The sequence below is a fragment of the Jaculus jaculus genome, chromosome 1 (assembly GCF_020740685.1).
Source record: "Jaculus jaculus isolate mJacJac1 chromosome 1, mJacJac1.mat.Y.cur, whole genome shotgun sequence".
Taxonomy (NCBI): domain Eukaryota; kingdom Metazoa; phylum Chordata; class Mammalia; order Rodentia; family Dipodidae; genus Jaculus; species Jaculus jaculus.
The window spans coordinates 89,281,930-89,301,704 of NC_059102.1; the positions used below are offsets into that span (position 1 = coordinate 89,281,930).

General features: G+C 38.1%; 1 protein-coding gene across 2 annotated transcripts in view; it reads left to right on the forward strand.

Moving 5' to 3' along the window:
- The window catches only part of Focad (focadhesin), a 364,375-nt gene that overhangs the window by 249,895 nt on the left and 94,705 nt on the right, over positions 1 to 19,775 (forward strand). For both annotated transcript variants that reach the window (XM_004658412.2, XM_045146459.1), the window contains 2 exons: positions 6,916 to 7,101; positions 16,666 to 16,787. In XM_004658412.2, the coding sequence (XP_004658469.1) occupies positions 6,916 to 7,101; positions 16,666 to 16,787 (308 nt within the window). The remainder of the gene's footprint in view (positions 1 to 6,915; positions 7,102 to 16,665; positions 16,788 to 19,775) is intronic.

Below are 19,775 nucleotides of genomic sequence, written 5' to 3' on the forward strand. Positions count from 1 at the left end.
AAAAATTGTTCCATTGCATATATGTGTTGATCCTTTTTTGTGTGAGTGTGTGTGTGTGTGTGTGTGTGTGTGTGTGCGTGCATGCATGTGTGTGGGCTTGCACATGGCCATGGCATATCTTTGAAGGTCAGAGTACAATCTCTGTAGGTGCTTGTCTTCTACCTTGTTTGAGAAGTCTCTCTTGTTTGCCAGTGGGAATGCCAGACAAACTGGAACATGGGCTTTGGGATTCTCCTTACTGCTTCTCTTTGCCATAGGTGCTTTTTTGTAGGGTAATTGGTCACAGCAATGAGAAAAGTAATTATTATACAGTCTGACTACAGCTAGTGAATTTTCTCAATTTTTGTGTGTTTTGAGAATACAAACTCTAGTCATCACGTTTGCATAGCCACCCAGCCATCCACCCCACCCCCTGGTGACCATTTTCATAGGTATGTTATATTTAGAAATTTTCAACTGCTCCTACATGTAGTTATGGTTGAAAGGCTTCATTGAAGTTTGCATTATACATAAGAGAAGTAAGTGGCTGCAACTGAGAAATTGTGGACTGTGACTGGGGATATATATTATTTAAAATTTCTCTGACTAAAAATTGCTTAAAAATTCCCTGTCTTTCATTATGTTTAGTAGATTTTAGTATTAGCCAACATTTTGGTTTCGTTTCAATTCTACTTTGAATATTTATGAATGTAAAATTTAATTTCTAAAATGAAGTTCAGTAAAAACAAGAGATGTCATTGCATCTTCTTGATCATAATCATGCTATAGCAGTGATTAAATAACAGTAATTTATAATCTTAGAGTTTCTTTCTTTATTTTTTTTTAAATGCTTAGTTTCTTTTTATACAGAGATGTCTGGAAACTTCAGCCAAACATCTACTGTTTGTTTCTAGACAGAACCTGTGACCCAAGTCTGTGCCTCCTTTCATTAGAGTAACCTGAATGGTATAACTTAGCTGAAGTTTTCGCCTCTTCTTTTCTCTGCATTGTTTATAACAGACTTTGAAGCCTTACTCACGGTTTCCTCCCTGTTGGCTTCCCAGAGCCTCTCTGAAGTTAAGAGTTAAGCTAGGGAAGGACAAAGCCTTGTTGACCGGCATTCCTGCAATATCCCCAAACAGTCTTAGCCAGTAGTTCATTTGGGCTTTTGGAATGACTGCGTTCCCTCTTACCTGATTCCCTTCATCCTTTTGTTCATGGAAGGAGGAGCATAGGAAGAAGAGGAGGAGAAAAGGTTGCTAAGGTGAGATGCTGTGGTAGCCACTGACTGGCTCTTCAGTGTTTGTACTTGATGGCTACCAGTGTCTCCCTATGAAGGGGAGTAACAGATAAACAACTGTGACTGTTTGAGAAAATTCACTAACTGGAATCTGGTTATATATTAGTTACTTTTCTCATTGCTAAAACATAGCCCTGACTTCAGGAAGGAAGTGCGTATTTGTCTTATCGTTTGATGTTACAGTCCATCATAGCAGGGAAGGCATAGCAACTAGAGTATGAAGCAGTACTGTCATGTTCAGGAAGCAGAGGCAGTGAATGCTGATGCTCAGCTTGCTTTCTCCCTATGTATGGCAAAGCATCAACAAGGACAATGTTTTGCTTTTTCATGCCTCACTTTCCCTTTGTTTTCCAGAGTACTAAAAGCTAAATAAAGTCAAAGGTTCCAGCCTTGAAAAATGTAGACCATAAACATACAGGGTGGATATCTGGTACTTACTAGTTGCTGAAAGCAAGGGAGTGTGTTGCCCTGAAATTAAGGAAATCACAGCCTTTTTCTCCTTTTAATTCCTTTCATATGAATACAAAAGCAGCTGCAGTGTACATCCAGTAATTTGCATTATTTTAAGTAGGGCTGTTCCTAATACTGATTTTTTAAGTTATATTTTAAAATAATGTTAGACATTGAGAAGCTGAAAAAGTAGATTAGAATGTTCCCATGTAGTTTTCAATCAGTTGATCCTATCAATAAGAGTTGTTATAACCACTGTATGTTATTAAAACCAGAAGAGGGATATAATATTAACTATGTTGTAGACCTATTTAGACTTTACCATGTACTTTCAGTATGTAAATTTCTGTGATTACCCCCCCCATCATAGTGTCCTTGAGATTATTTTTGTGGTGGTTTAATCAGGTGTCCCCCTTAAATTCATGTGTTCTGAATGCTTGTTTCCTACAAGACAAATAGGGAGGTGGAACCTTGCTGGAGGAGTGGTGTCAATGCAGGTGAACCTTTAGGTTTACTTTATTTTATTATTAGTTATGTCCACAGTGTGTATGCAGTCATGTTGATACCATCATTAGCCTCCTCCCTATCCCCCCCCCCCTGCAGGGACCCTCCTCATTGGGTCGTACTTTGTGGGATTAGCCATCAGCTATGGGTAAGAGGCAATGTCTCTGTGCATGATGACCCAACATGTGGCTCTAACATTCTTTCTGCCCCCTCTTCTGCAAATTTCCCTGAGCCATGTTGGGTTCATTGTAGGTCTGCTTTAAGGAGAGAACCAGCCCATCACACCTCAGAAAGACCCCAGCTGAAACTAAGAGTAATTGGGGAAATGAGCAAGGATACTGCTTTCTTGGTGAACCTGGTACCAGCACAAGGGTGAAGGAGATAGACACAGAGAACACTCAACTCCTACCAAACCAGAGATCCAGAGACAAGAGGCTCCCAAGACCTTTAGGTTTATTAGTCCCTAGCTTGCCAATATTAGAGGGTTTATGCTCCTGTTGTATTCTTACCTGTTGTGGCAGAGGTGATGTTCAGCTTCTGTTCATGCCATACTTTTCCCTGCCATCATAAAGCTATAAGCCAAAATAAATAAATAAATAAAAGACTTTCCACTTATCAGCTGCTTTTGGTTGGGTGCTTTATCCCAGCAGTATGATTGTCATATATATGTTACATATATATATATATATATATATATATATATATATATATATATATATATCAGTTTCATTTTCATTTTATTCATCTGCTGAGTGGTTTAACATTGTATAGTTATACTGCAGTCTGCTTTTGCACTACCTGTTAAAGGCACTTAACTTGTTTAAAAAACATGCCTGACATTCTGTGTCCTACAGACTTTCAGCTCCTTTTCAAGTTCTTGCCTAGTAATGTGTAAAGGAATAGAATAAGGCAAGGTACCTCTAGGGAAGAATGCTAGTTCTGCCTTAGTAGCTGGGAGCCAAAAGCGCCTACATCTTATCCGTACTTTAAATATTTTCCAAATTGTAGTTATTTGGGAGTCTCTTATTTGCTATAGAGTTTGACAAGGAGACAGACTTTCATTGCTAGGCTAGCCCAGATGTAAAGTGCATACTTTACCTTTGACATGCCTATTTGTCCTTTTTGTAAGAATACCATTTTATGAGAATTCTTGAAATAATTTTCTCTTTCCAAGGTGCCATTTTCCTCACAGATGATTCATAGATACATCCTAAGAAGTCTGTACTCACATTAAGCTTGGGGTCGTTGTATCTGTGTCATGGTTTGCAGACATTGAAGTATATGCAGTTGGCTATTACTCATCTAAGTGTTTAGATGGTACATTGATTAAAGTTATGATAAAAAAGAAGACTCACATTCAGTGCATTAAGTGCAGAGAGGTTAATAAGAGGTTACAATTGTATTGTCCCCATGTAAGGGAATTTCACTAGAGATGGTGAATCATTCCAGAATGGCTTAAGGTCCCTTTGGTCTGTGGAGGTAGAATGAGAGAGCAACTGTGTCAGACATAAGGCTATGTATGACTGGGGAAGCAGGGCCTTGCAATCAGGGATGCAGGCAGGTAGCAATCTGTTAGAGTGTCTAGGGAATACTCTCTGCTTTCACCCTTTGACCTCCTGCCACTGTCTCTCATTGGTTAAAGCTATGAGAAGCCAGACAAGGGAGCCTGCTGATACATCTCTACAGTTGATTTTTGTGGGGTTAGGGAAATGCTGAGAAGAGCAGAAGGATCTAGAGCAGGCAGTGGAAACTGCCCCCCACAGGTGTTCTTTGTACCTTGAATATAGAAGCTAGGTTGCATCTAGGAGAGTTGTATATAAATGAAAGAGGTAAAAAGCACTTACTTAATAGATGTTGCAGTGAGCACTTACTATCTTTAATCATGACAATTTAAAAGAGACTTTTAGTTAGAAATACTCAGAATGAAATTCCAGTGTTGTTGAGTAGATTATTGCTTTTTGTTGTTGTTCCCTTAAGAGGCACTTGCAATTTTTCCTTTCCCCTCTCTCTCTCCTTCCCTTTTTCCTTTCTGCCTCTCTCCCTTCTTTCCTTCCTTCCCTCTCTTTGGCATGGATATGTAGTATGTGTGGTGTAGTGTGTGAATATATAGATAATACACATGTGTGTGCAGATGCATGTGTACCCTGTGTACATGCTTATTGAGACCAGAGTAAAATGTCAAGTGTCCTCTGTGACTCTTTTGGGTTATTTCCTTAAAATGGAGTCTCTCTCTGAACTCAGAATTGCAGTTTTCTGTCAGACTTGCTGACTAGTGAGGCCCATCAATTCTCCTATCTTTTCCTTGCCCCTGAAGGACTGGAGTTATAGGCTTATGTGACCATGCCTTGCTTAAAAAAAATAAAAATATTTCCATCTCTCCCTCATCCCCCTTTAGTGAACCCTTCTTCTTTGCAGCCTGTTCTTCTATTTTGATATCTTTTTTTTTTTTTACCCTCCTCCATCATGCATGCTGATATGTTGATGGGTTTGGTATTGTGCTAGTAGTAACAGCTACTGTGAGGTCAAGAATGCAATGGACATTTAATGTCCAAACAGTGTTCAAAGCATCCCATCCTTGGGCTCTTAAAATTCTTTCCACTTACCTCCTCCACAATGATCCCTGAGCCTTAGAGGGTGTGATAGAGAGATGTCTCATTTAGTGCTAAGCACTCAACTGTCTACTTCTCAGCACTTTAACAAGTTTTGAGTCTCTCCACCAGTTACCACCACCTACAAAAAGAAGCTGCTCTGACTAAAAGTGAGAGTGCAATTATCTATGGACAGACACATAAATGTTTAGAGAGTAATTTAGCACACAACATATCCATTTAGCCAAGCAACAGTTGTAGCTTCCCTCCTATAGCCTATGAACTCGCCAGCCATAGGCTTTTGAGCGGGTTTCTGGGACCAGACATGAGCTCCTATGGAGTGGGTCTCAGATCCAGTCAGAGAACAGTTGGTTACTCCATAACAGACATGCAATCATTGTTCTAGTGGGCATACCTTGCCTGGCTGGCCAGTTGTGTAGCTTACAGGGTCAACTGCTGCTTAAGACTACTGGTGACTTCCCCTACTCCCAGCAGCTTGCATAGCAGTTTCCAGTGCTGACAGCTATCTAAGCTTCTAGCTCAATTCCAGCTTGATTTCTCAGTGCTCTGCAACTGAAGCATATGGAGTCTTCAGCAATAAGTTCTTACCATGTAGTTCTGGAGGACAACCAAGAGCATTAGCAATAGTCTGTACTGTTTTGTAGGCCTCAGGGGCCTCCATGACCAACAACTCACTGGGAGGTGTCCCATCCCTGGTACTGGGACTTTTTGGTTACTGCTTACCCTTTCATGTGGGTTGTGGGAATTGAACTCAAGCTCTTATAATTGTACATTAAACAACCTTACCTACTGGACTATCTCTCCACATGTATGCATATTCCTTCCCTCCCTCCCTCCCTCCCTCCCTCCCTTGTTTTGTTTTCTCCTCCATGTGATTTGTTTAGCTTTAATATTTTTGTGTGTTTGGTTTGGGCAATTTCTACTGATCCCTAGGAAAATAATATTCAAATATAAACAGTAATTTTATTTAGCATTCTGTCATCTTCTGATTCTGTATTTTTGTCTTGTTTTGTAGGAAACAATATTTCAAATTGCTTAGATCTTTAGTGTCATTGGGAAGAACACAGACAAAGAAACAATGAATAGATATTTCATTTGTTAATAACTGTACCAATATTTCAATAGAATAATTGATGGACATGAGAGACCTCCCAGAAACACCTACAAGATAAGCTGAACCTAGTCACATGAAATTCTGGAAGCAATATATTCTAGGTAGAATGTGGAGTACGTGGTTCAGCCTAACAAATGGACTGCATATTTTTGAAGAATAGGAAAAGGCAGTTTGAAAATATAGCTGTAACCTTGCAAGAGAGGAGAGTTGTAGACATGTGGTCCAAGGGAACATCATGATTATTATTCTTTGCTCATGGTCAGAAGCTGTGCAATCTTTATATGTTCAGTGAAAAGCTGTTAAATCATGTTAAAAGAAAGGGAATTACAACATTCAGAATCTGATTAGAGGATGGTTATAATGATGATCCTGAGGAAGGAATTTATGAAACTAGATTTTATAATAGCTTTAAATACACACACACACACGTATGTATGTATGTATATACATACTTTATTTATTTGAGAGAGAGAAGAGGTATACCAGGGCATCCAGCTACTGCAAACGAACTACAGATGCATGTACCCCCTTTTGCATCTGGCTTATGTGGGTCTTGGAGAATTGAACTGGGAATCCTTTGGCTTTGCAGGCAAACACCTTAACCACTAAGCCATCTCTCCAGCCTCCTTACATTATTTTTTGATGACTAGGCAAGATTCAGTGAAAATGGAGGTAAAGGATGGATTTGGGTACTCTTTGAGATGTAACCATAAGAACTTATTGATGGATTATGTGTTTACATACAGTAAGTAATGAGTAATAAATCCACTGGAATAGCTTTGTAACAGTTTGGGAAGCCTAAGGAGGGGATGGGGATCCAGGGTTTGTTTTTTTCTTTTTTTAACTCTGTGAAGTTCAACTTGAAATATACCTTAGAAGTTTATGTGTCAGTTAAGAAGTGAAGATGTCTTCTTGTAGAATTCCATGTTTATTACACTGTTGAATTCTTTTATCCTCAGCTTTGGAAGAATTCTTTACCTCACTCGTGAAACAAGAAATGGTGAATATGCCCCGTGGAATATATCACTCTGCATTAAAAGGAGGTGTCCGCTCAGACCAAGGGAAGACTGTGTCAAGAATCCCCAATTTCATCTTGAAAATGTATGAAACAAACAAGCAACCAGGATTGAAACCTGGCCTGGCAGGTGAGAATACTACATAGTGTCAAGGTGTAGGTTTTACCATTAGTACATAACTTCCATTTTCAAGTAGGAAGTCATGGCAGGACATTACTGCTGTTGCTGCTAATATCTGAACATAGCTGGAAAAGTTACTCAAGATAATCACACTTTAAAGATATTGGAAGGGCTAGATGGATGGCTTAGCAGTTAAGGTGTTTGCCTGCAAAGCCAAAGGATCCCGGTTCAAATCCCAGGACCCAGGACCCACATAAGTCAGATGCACAAGGTAGTGCATGCATCTGGAGTTTATTTGCAGTGTCTGGAGGCCATGTGCCCATTTTCTCTCTCTCTCTCTCTGTCTGTGTGTGTGTGTGTGTGTATGTGTGTGTGTCTGATTCAAATAAATAAATAAAAATAATTTTTAAAAAATATAATGGAAAACTGTAAAAGTCAAGGTAAAAAGATGGGCTAAAGTTCTAGAGTGACATGAAGGCTTTAGAACTACCTTCCCCCCACCCTTTGTAGACTATTCACTGAGTTTTGTTATGGGCTTGGATTGAGGTTGGCCTTGCCTGTTGGAGGAAAGAGAAACCAGTGGGTATTTTAGAAAATTCATGGGATTAGGTGACAAATTAGAGAACTTCATCACAGTTTATTTTTTGAATTTTGAGTTTTTAACCAAAAGCTGAAGAACTATGTGGAAAGCTTACGAAAGGTAAAGTGAGATCTGCTTCAGTCTTTTAACTCTTATCCTTTGGAAGCTAAGATTGTTTTAGAGTATGGGCCTAAGTATGTGGTGCCAAGAACCCTAGAGATAGTGGTGACTTAACAGTGAACTCCAGAGCTGTTCTCACTTTTGATGTCTTTCTAATTCTGAGGACAGCTGGAGATTGAGTGTTCAGGCTTCACCTTAGTGAGAGGCCTAGGCTGGAGATGGAGAAACCACCTGAATTCTTAGCATTCATGTGGTTCTGAAAAACATGAGGACTCTCAAACAGGGTCTATTTCTACCTTCAGATATTTTCCAGATTGTAAAGATTTATGTGATATGGGGTTTAAAAGCTAAGCTGAACACCCATGAGTGCAAACTGGTTCTCTCTTCATCCTTGAAGATAGAGAACTCAAAGACCCATGAAACTGTCAATTGAAAATGACAGAGTCCTGGGGTTTTGGCTGAGGGAGTACATGCCTTAGAAATAGGAGTGAACCAGAAGTAGACTGAGATTTATCAAAACTGTAACCCAGCCCAACTCAGGCCTGCCCTCTGTTAGGGTGAGATGATAATTCCTACAGTGGTCTGCCTAACAGAAGAGAAAGGACAATTCCTTTCTGATAAATGATAACACTGTTCAGTTTATATAGTGCTTTCAGTTACTGCCCCACATACAATGAGCAATACTAGGTCTCTGAAGAAGGAAGACAAAGAAGTTACCCATTAGACGCTACCACCATTCTAACTGGAAAAGATGAAATAACAGCTTCAAAATATATAAACTGTGTTCATAGCTGAAAAAGGAAATAGAGAACCATATAATAATAGTGGTAACTTTAAAATTTTTTTTCTTTTTTCAAAATTAATTAATTTTGAGAGAGAAAGGCAGATAGAGAGAGAACATGTGTCCACTAGGGCTTCTAGTCACTGGAAATGAACTCCAGATGCATACGACCCCTTCTGCAGCTGCCTTACATGGGTCCTGGGGAATTGAACCTGGTTCCTTAGGTTACATAGTCAAATGCCTTAACTGCTAAGCCATCTCTCCAGCCCTAAAATACCATTTTCAATAGCAGAGCAGTTAGATAAATCAGTAATCTTACAAAATGTTGGAATAATACTATTATAGAACATGGTACACCTCTGTACCTCATAGCAATAAAATACATATTCTTCATAGTTGTTTACAGAAAACTTAGCATTATAGCCACCTGAAGGACCATAAACTTTTACAAATTTGGGGATATTAGAGTAGTTTATAATTAAGCTTCTGACATTGCTAGTATTCAGCTAAAAATAAATGCCATATATTAGACTATCTCTAGTAGTTTAGAAATAGAATGACCGTGGACCAAACAGAACAGTAAGTAAGCTAAAAAATAAAGATGAAAATTGAAAAAGATACTAAGACATCTGATGTTATAGACCAGCAGAAATATTGTTATGTAAATTGCTGTACTACCTAAAGCAATCATCAGAGTCAGTGAAATTTCTATCCACATTCTAATGACATTCTTCACAGAAATAGAAAATAGAAGTGGTAAAATTCCTGTGGAAGTATAAAGACCCTTAATATCCAATGCAATCCTGAGCAAAAAGAACAATGATGGAATTATCACAATATGTAATGTCAAATTGTACTTCAGAGACATAATGATAGAATCAGTAATTGAGCACAAAAGCAGACACACAGACCAGTGGAATGGAATAGGAGAGTCTGTAGAGCAATAGCCTGCTGATTTTTAAAAAATGATAACAAAAATACACATGGCAACAAAGACAGCTTCTTCAACAAATCACCTAAGAAAACAGGATACCTACATGTAGCAGGCTGAAACTAGATCCTTGCCTCTCCTGATGTATTAAAATTAATTCAAAATAGATGAGAGAACTTTATGTCTCAGTTAGCACTGAGCACTCAGCAGTCACTTAATCTCTGCACTTTGAAAAGTTTTGACTCTCCTTAGTAGTCATTGCCAACTGCAAAAGGAAACTCTAACTAAAGGTAAAAGAAGCAATGATCTATGGGCATAAACATAAATGTTTATAAAGCAGTTTTATGGGTATAATATATCAATTACCCAAATAATAGTAGTAGTGTCTCTCCCTCCTAAGGTCTAAGATCAACATAATCTTAAACTTGATCATTACTTTAAAAGAAGGGAATGTTACATACCAGTATTTTCTGGTGAGCATAGTGGAAACATCAAAGCAAAACAAAAAAGTTGCCTTCAGCAATACATATAAAGGATAATATGTAATAATTAAATCAGATTAATTTAATGTTTCAAATATAATATCATTAATTGTGCTGATTTTACAAAGTCAGGTCAATCTTTAAATAGACTGTGTTGTACTAAGACTTTGAAAGATATAATACCTTTTCATGATGTCAAACAGACTGTCATTAAACTATGAGTACAGGAGAATTTATTTACTTACTGTATTTTGACATGGGACTGTACTGCTGTAACCTTACCTTCCTGACATGGGACAAAACAGTATGGATTCTTATTTTTACAACTGTTACCCAGTATTGTTCTAGAGGCCATAGCTGGTGCCGTCACTGAAGGAAAAGAAATGAAAGTCATAGGGATTGGAGGAGGTAAACTGTCAATCCTTGCAGATAATATGATGGTATACATAAAAATTCCAAAATAATCTTTATATTTATTACTAGGACTAATAGATGAGTTCAGTTCATCAGATTTATTGCATGTATACAAAGGTCAATATATAAAAATCTATACAACAAAGTAAATTAAAAATCATAATAGCATCCTAAATTTCCATTTACCTAAAACAAACATAACCTATATGCTGAAAGGTACAAAATATTATTGAAAGGAAAACAGTTTAAATATTTTTATTTATTTATTTGTAAGGAGAGAGAATGGGCATGCCAAGGCCTCTTGCCAGAACAAATGGACTCCAGATACATGTACACTTTGTACATCTGGCTTTATGTGGATACTGGGGAATCAAACCCCGGCCATCAGACTTAGCAGGAAAGTGCCTTAACTGGTGAGCTATCCTCCGGCCCTGAAAACAACTTTGTAAATGGAGTAGTACACTGTGTTTACAGACTAGAAGAGTGCATATTGTAAAAGTGTAAGTTCACCTCTAATTAATATATTCAAACTAATCCCAATCAATACATCATTAAGTTTTGAACATTGATTGTATTATTCCAAAATTTGTGAGGAAATGTTAAAGGTCCAGAGTAACTACAACTGTCTTGAAGAACAACAGAACAGTGTTGGAGGATGTATAGTATCAACTGTTCAAAGTCTTACATAAATCCACAATAATTGCCATGATGGTGTTAGTGTAAACATAGGCTGATCAAAGGAATGCAGAGTGTTCAGACAGACAGACAGACAGACATATACATACATGCACACATATATCTAATGTCACTAGAAGTATGGCCAAGGTAGTAACTGCAGTATGGTGGAGAAAGTGATGGTCTTTTCTAAAAGTGATCCTATAATTAAAAGCTCTGATTTAAAAGAGTAATATTATACTAATGTTAAAGGCATGTACTGATGAAATTATATCATAAGTGGACAGTGAAAAGGCAAAACTGTACCATATAAGAAGGTATTTACAGTACACATATCTGATAAAGGACTCATATCCATGAAATATAAAAAACTGTTGCAAAGTCATGAAAATTCACATAATAAAATAAATTGAACATATACTTCAGAAAGAGGGTATTCAAATATCCAGTGACCTATGAAACAGTAGTTAGCTTTAGTAACATCAGAAAAATATAGATTAAAACTACAATAAGTACTTCTGGTCAAGAGGGTGTGTCCACCTAACCACGTCTCACCTCGCAGGGTTTTAGGGGTTTGGAGATCCTAGTAGACCTCCAATGGGAGGGTGTGGAGGAGCAAAGTAGGGAATCTACTGATTCCCATGCTCTTGGGTAGCCCACCAGTCCCCCAAGCCCATCAAGCAGCCATCCCAGCCTCAGTCCCAGCCAGCGAGCCACTACCACCATGCTTGGACCAGGTCCTCCTGCACTTCCTGAAGGTTACTTGGACCCAAGTCAGCAGGCTAGCATTCCCTTTTCTTCCCTCAAGTTTTCCCACCACCAGGGACCTTCACAGGTGACCACGGTCCCACCAGAACCTCATGAGCTCCTTCCCTTTGGGCAGATATCCCCCATTGCCATCAGAAGCCTAATTGAAGCAAACATAAAAGGATATAATCACTGAAGACACTTCAAGGGTAACCAACAGCATCCACCTAAATTAAGTAAGATTCCTACACTGTGATGGGCAGACCACAGTACAAAAGGAATAATATAAAAATCAAATGCAAGTAAATCCAACAAAGGTGCCCAGTCCCACAATGGAAGTCTCTAATCAAAACATAGAAAAGACAACAGGATTGGAATCCCAAAATGAAGATGCAAGCTATGCAGCCCTGAAAAGCAAATAGCAGAACCTGCAGAAAATCAATAAATGTCCAATAATTGTTTGAATGCTGTCCTTGCTAGATTAGACCTAATAGAAAGGAACAAGGAAGGGTTCTAAAGACAGTTAAATGATCTGAAGGAGAGTGAAAAAAACAGGACCTCAGTAATCAGCTGGCTAAGTTCAATGAAGACATAAATAAATGCAAGGATGAATACCAGGAAGCATTAAGAAAATCAGAAAAGGACATGAAAAGGGAACTCGACAGAGAGTTGGATACTGTACATAAAAAGACAGTTGAAAATGCAAACCAAATTGAACAAGTCCAAAACTCTTTAGATGCTTTCAAGAATAGAATCAACCATGTGGAGGACAGAAACTCAGAACTAGAAGACAAAACAGAAGAAATGGTTCGTAAGTTCAAATATTTTTGTGAACAGTATATGAGGGAACTATGGGGATACTCTTATACATCCCAACATTTGAATCATAGGAATACCAGAAGGGGAAGAAATTCAGACCAACTGCATGGAGAGCTTATTCAAGAAAATTATTGGAGAAAACTTTTCCACCCTCTCAAAGGAAAGGCCCATCCAGGGATATCTTCCAGTGAATTGTTGGCGAGGGAGGTCCCTCTTGCTTCTAAAATATTACAGACTATTGCCAAGGCCCTTGGTTTCCCTTGAGAAACAGATGACAGAGTCACTGAGAAGTAAAGCTGGTGCTGAGCAGAAACCCTTCTCCCTGTAGACCAGCTAACTGAAAGCTGGAAAAAGCTGCACTGTATACAGCCCTGTGGGAGACAGAAGCCATCAATGCTGAAAACAGCAGGCGATGGAAACCTCAAGTTTGGCCAGATAGGGCAAATGACCAAACAAGTGTAATAATGACATATCTGTTCTGGGAGAAACCAACTGCTCTGTAATTGGACTGAATACATGCCTGATACTGAAAACCTAATCAAAAGCTTATGACAAGGGAGGTCATGAATCTTAGGGGTGTAAAGCCTGCTCTTGTCTGGATAAATCCATGTATTATTCTCACCAAGTTGCCCTGAAAGCACTATACTTAATGTTCATATTCATATATTAATGCTACTCTCACTTCTGGATAGAGAAGCTTCTCTTTTCAGATGGTGGTGACCACTGGAAGGACCATGATTATAACTGCTCAATTCATAATAGCTAAGAACTGGGATCAACCCAGATGTCCGTCATTAGACCAATGAAAAACCAAGATGTAGTATATCTACACAATGGAATTCTACACAGCAGTGAGGAAAAATGACACAATGAAATTTGAAGAAAAATAGTCGAACTTGGAACAGATCATTCTCAGCAAGCTCACCAGAGACAATCGTTGCATGGTCTCACTCATCTATGGCTTGATCATTGATCTGCCAGAGATACTAACAAACGTAATAGGCATCTCAAGGACCAGACAATAGGGAAGTTGGGATGGGATGGGAGGATAAGAGTGCATGGGGTGGAGGGGGGGAACGACACAAAACTGGACTCAAATAGTACTGGTACCATGCAATCCTGCATCCTGACAGACAGACTAAAAGCTTGTACCTACATCAGGTCCTTAAGAGGGAACATCTGAATCAAAAGGCCCTGGAGAGGATAGGATGAAGACTAATCGTAATCTGCTGCTTTTTTTTTTTTTTTATATTACCTTTTCTTCCTTCTTTTCCCTTGGTGCTGGCCTGTAATGCCCAGTACCAGGATGCAGTTAACATCCACAGTGAACTATTGATCAGAGAGACCTACAGGGTTTTCTAAAAGAAGACAGACTTCTGTCAGAGCACTTGATTACCCACTGAAGGTTAATGGTAAGGCCCTACTGCTGAAGACAGTATAGAATGGGGAGTGGCCTGGCTGGAATCTGGAACTGAGTCAGTCCCCAGGCAGTTAGCTCATCTAGTGCCAAAAGGTGCTACATGAGCAACTGGAGGAAAATAACCAGCATCTGTCCAAGCACTCATAGTCTAAGCTACTCAGCAGCAAACAACCTATGTGCTGCTCACACAAGTGCAATAGTGGCACACAGCCATGGTGGGTAACCAACTGCTCTTCAGTTGGCTAATGGATCCACTCAGTGGAACAGAACCCTTAGCCGGAACTGAGAAGCAAGTCAGAATCAGATACAAAAAAAATGAGTTCAGGCTTCAGTGTCAAGCTCCCACCATTCTTGGACTACAAGAGGGCCTACACCTATTAAATTCTTGCTAAAATAATAATGGTTATCCCATTTATCCAGTGCTAACTTCACTCTACATTGGAGATTCTACTTCTCTTTTTCAAATGGATGCAGAACCTGAGGAATCAGCCCATCACACCTTACCAGGGCTCCAGTTGAAACCATAGAGTAATTGAGGAAATGAGCAAAAGTGCTGCTTTCTTTGTAAACCTGGTAAGAGCAAAAGGGAGAAGGAGATACACACAGAAAGCACTCACCTCCTACCAAACTAGAGATCCAGAGACACAGAGGTTCCCAAGACCTCATTACTGAAGTAGACCTAAAATAAAATGGCTTAGGGAAATTAGAGAGGGCAGAACAATTGTTAGAGCCACAAGTTGGGACATGATTCACAGAGACATTGCCTCTTCCCCATACCTGATGGCTAGCCCCACAATGCACGACCCACAATCCCCAACAAGGAGGGTCTCTTCAGAGGGGGAGGACAGGGAAGAGGCTAACAATTGTACTAACATGTGCTCTTTACACACTGAGTATGTATATAACTAATAAAAAAATGAAAAGAAAACTATAATAAGGTACCATTTTATACCTATTCAAATGTTGAAGATAAAAATATTTGAAGTATAAAGTATAGCTTGTCCTTCTACCCTCCTACCCAAGATTTATACGTCTGTGGATTTAACCCAACACAAATTGAAATACTCAGAAAAAAAAAATCATATTTACTAAATATGTACTGGTTTTGTTTCCTGTCATTAGTCCCTTAGTGATGCAACATAGCAAGTATTTCTGTAACGTTTAAATGTATGAGTTGTAAGTAATACAGAGGTGATTTGCAACCTATAGAATGATGTGAATAGGTTATATGCAAACACTACATCATTTACATAAGGGACTTGAGTATTTGTGGACGTTGGTATCGTGGGGATTCCTGGAACCATTCTCTGTGGATACCGAGGTATGACTGTGTGAAACCACCACAGCTGTTGTTGATAATGTAAGTTCCTGCATCACTTTGTAAATTATTCTGAATAAATTCCTGCCCTATTTCCTGGGTATTTTATTCTTAAGGATAGACCCAAATGAAGCCACCAAAAAACATGAATTATATGTATGTATATAGTATATGTGAGTATTCCTCTTCTTGCAATCTATCTCGATGTCTGTTGACAGGAATGTGGATAAATAAATGTTTCATATTCATGTGAATGAATATTAACATAGAATGAATATACTACCATTGCCAATAACAATATGAATGATTATCACAACAATTAAGTTGAGTGAAAGAATTTGTATATGAAAGCATTTATGCAGTTTAATTCTATTCTTGTAAAGTTCCAAAGTAGGAACTTTTCAAGTTGCTAGAAGTTATGCTACCAGAGGGTGAAGTAGATGTGAATGGAAGGAAGAGGCCTGAGCAAAGGCTTCTAAAATGTAGATAATGTTTATTTCTTGATCTGGGTCCTTAGACATGTTTGCTCAGTGTGTGACAAATCATTGAGCCTTCTGCTTATATGAACATTTCTCTGTTCATCATACATAAACAAAAAATATTTAAAATGTAATAATCTCTATATTTTAAATTATCTTATCTTTGAGTATTTCTTTTTTCTTGTTGGCTCCCAGTTACTGAGACAATTCCAAGGGTTACCCTAAGTCACCCACAAGGCTCTTTCTTCACTGCTTGCCTTGGAGTTTGATTGTGAGGGCCCTAATTACTATAGCTGGAAGTTTAGTTGACAGCTCAGTTGACTAGGGTTGGATGGACAGGGAAAAGTGAGGGATTAAAAATTTGTGAATGCAGGTATGAGAGAAGCTTATCTACTTTTGTGCATAAACAAAGGGGTCTTATATTAACAAGACTTCAAACTGAATAATGAGCACACATATATCTCTTTAATGAAATTTATTTTAGTACAGAAACTTGAAACAATCTAAACACCCAAGAGTTCATAGAATTTAAAATTAATCATAAGTTGTAAGTTTGCTTGTTTATAGATGTTTATACTTATAAATGCTAATGATAAGTGACTTGTAAATAAGTTATATTTTAAATGCTCACATTTTGTATCCAGTGTGTTTTGTCTCTCCTTGGATACCAAGTCAAAAATAGTTTGCTTAGGAAATTATTTTAAGTTTTCTATCCAGAGCCTCTAAGAATGATCCACTGAGAATATAGTAAACAATTTTTGCCGCAGGAAATGTTTTTATAAATTTCTTTTCTTCTCTTCTTGAAAGGCGGGATGTTATTTTGCTATGATGTTGCGATGTATCAGAGTAAAGATGGTAAACCACTGAACCGACTGATGGCCAGTAGAGGGCGCAGTTTCAAGCAGACATCCCTGGCTCTTGTCCACGAGGTAGGTGCCTTTCCCAGAATCCCCAACTGCCTAATCTTTTTTTCATAGTGTTTATTTGTTAATCACAAATGTTGCATCCTCATTTTACAAAAATATGGTCTAATGTCAATAACATAATGAGTTAAGCAAATCCATTGGAGAATCCTCACATCAATATAGCAATATAAAGTTTTACCCTAATAAAATATTCAGGAATTTTGGGTTTTCTTTATATTTCCATAAGGAAAAAAAAGCTTTACTTTTTATTATATGACATTACAATATAAACTTATTGACAAATGCTTGATTTATTTTGTAAAAGAACAGAATATGATATCAATGGATATATAATCCTCTGAGCTAGATATTACCAATATTTTCTGATAACTGTTTAATTATTTTTTTATTAAAAATGTGCTTTGTGTGGACACATCATGTGTTGGTACATCATTTCTGTCCTCCCTGCCCCTAATCTGCTAAGGACCCACCTCAGTGGAGTTGCTGGTATTCTTCATGGGATTGTGGGTTAAGGGTTGTGGGAGCAGAAGTCAGTCATTTAGGGGGAGGGAATGTGGGATGCTTCTGGGTATGGCCTCCCACCCTGTTGCTCTTAACAATCTTTCTGCCCCTTCTTCTGCAAAACTCCCTGAGCCAAGGTGGGTGTGTTTTAAGTCTCATTCGGTGATGAGCTCTCTGGAGCTTCCAGATTTCTGCTTCGGTATGTGGTGAATATCCTTAGTGTCTGTCTTCTTCCCCCTGGTGCTGGTTGTCAGGCTCACCATGGAAGCAGCACTCTTGTTCATATCAACAAGTCCTCTGTGGTTATACCTGTGCCTACTCTTAAAATTACACTTCTTTACTTTTTGTTTAGGAGGTTGAATGTTGGAAAGGTTTTTTTTCTCTTTGTCATTATTTTTTCAAACGGATATTTATTTTTTTGAGAGCAACAAACAGAGAGAGAAAGAGGGGGAAGAGAGAGAGAGAATGGGTGCACCAGGGCCACCAGCCACTGCAAACGAACTCCAGATGTGTGTGCCCCCTTGTGCCTCTGGCTTACGTGGGTCCTGGGGAATCGAGCTTTGAACCGGGGTCCTTAGGCTTCAAAGGAAAGTGCTTTACTGCTAAGCCATCTCTCCAGCCCTCAAACGGATATTTTATTTTTACTTACCAGAGAGAGAAAGAGATACTGGACATGTCAGGGCCTCCAGCCACTGCAGCTGCACTCCAGATACGTGTGCCACCTTGTGTATCTCTCTTATGTGGGTCCTGGGGAATAAAACCAGAATCCTTCCGCTTTGCAGGCAGGCACCTTAACTGCTAAGCCATCTTTCCAGCCCTCCTTTCTCATTACTAATTTATGTTATTTTAAAGCCTTTCAAACTACCTTGTCAACTAGAATCTTTAAATATTTTAATATATTTCTGAAAGAGACTATTTGTATCACTGCCTAGTTATTTGGCAGTAGTAACTAGAGTTGATTCATCAGTGCTTATCCTCCATTTCTTGAGAATAAATTTCAATTTATTTAAAGAAAAATTTTGCCTATTTCTTAATTTTAACCCTTTATGAGGCACTAATATTTATATTTTGTGAATAGAATTAGAGGTAAATAAAAAGCGTCTTAATGAACTATAGAAATGATCTCTGAAAGTTTAAGTCTTAAAAGTGTCTTAACAATTCTTGGCTTTCATAATTATTTTTTCCTTTCACTTATCTATTAAAAATTAAGCTATATGTTGCCCTTACATTATCTTCAGGAAATTTAATTATTGTAGATAACATCAAACCCAAGAGGGTAGCCAGAAAGCATGTGAGATAGATGTTTTTGTTGTTGTTTTTAAAATATTTGTCACACCCATTTAAGTAAATATAAGCTAAAATATGTGAATGAACAAAACAATAGTGATTGTATAGTAATAGAATAATTTTTAATAGAACAACAAAACAACATAGTAAAGGGTTATCTTTCACGTACTCCAATGACAATAGATTGAATATTAAAATATAAGCTGAAATTGAAAATACATGAACAATAAAACTTTTGTAGGATTGATGTTAAAATAATTAGGATCTATAAATCTTTCCTATATAAACCATACATACATAATTCATTAATCCTAGTTTCACTAACTTAGTTGATTTATTTTCTGGCAGGTAAAAATTCTACCACTGAAGCACTAAGCACTTTGAGTTACATTCTGTATCATACCAACTACCACCAATATAACTATAGAAAAGTACAGAGGACTTGTATGTATTTATTATCCTATGATCTTGTGTTTATTTAGAGTATACTTTTGTAAATATTTGAGGTCCTTTTGATGATTATAGTTTCTGTATTCAATGAAAGAAGGAAGAAAGATCTGGGTATAGTAGTGTTTCTCTAGGAAAACAATGGTTTAATTTAACAAAATAGAAAAACATAATTTCTGTATTTATTATTCACTATCATCTCATTTGTCATAGAAAAGAGAGAAATTTGGTATGTCTATCATCTATGTCTGTCATCTATCTACTTACCTATCTATCTCCACATATATATTTGCATGTGTGTATATGTATAGAGTATGTGTGTGGTTTGTTGTGTGTGATGTGTGGTGCATGAACATGTGCATGCAGATATGTGCCCCATGTGTATGCATGTGGAGGACAGAGGGGAGTGTCAGGTTCCTTCTCTTATGTCTTATCCACATATTTTCTTGAGATAGGTTCTCTCCCACAACCCAGAACCACTATCAGTGAGTCCCAGTGATTTTCCAGTCTTCATCCCCAGTGGACTAGAGTTATAGACATGCATGGCCAGACCCAGATTTTTGTTGTTTGGTTTTTCGAGGTAAGGTCTCACTTTAGCATAGGCTGACCTGGAATTCACTATATAGTCTCACAATGGCTTCAAACTCAAGGCAATCCTCTTACCTTTGCCTCCCAAGTGCTGGGATTAAAGGTGTGTGCCACCACGCCTGGCTGTGGGATTTAGACAGTTGAACTTGATAGACTCTGACCCAAGAT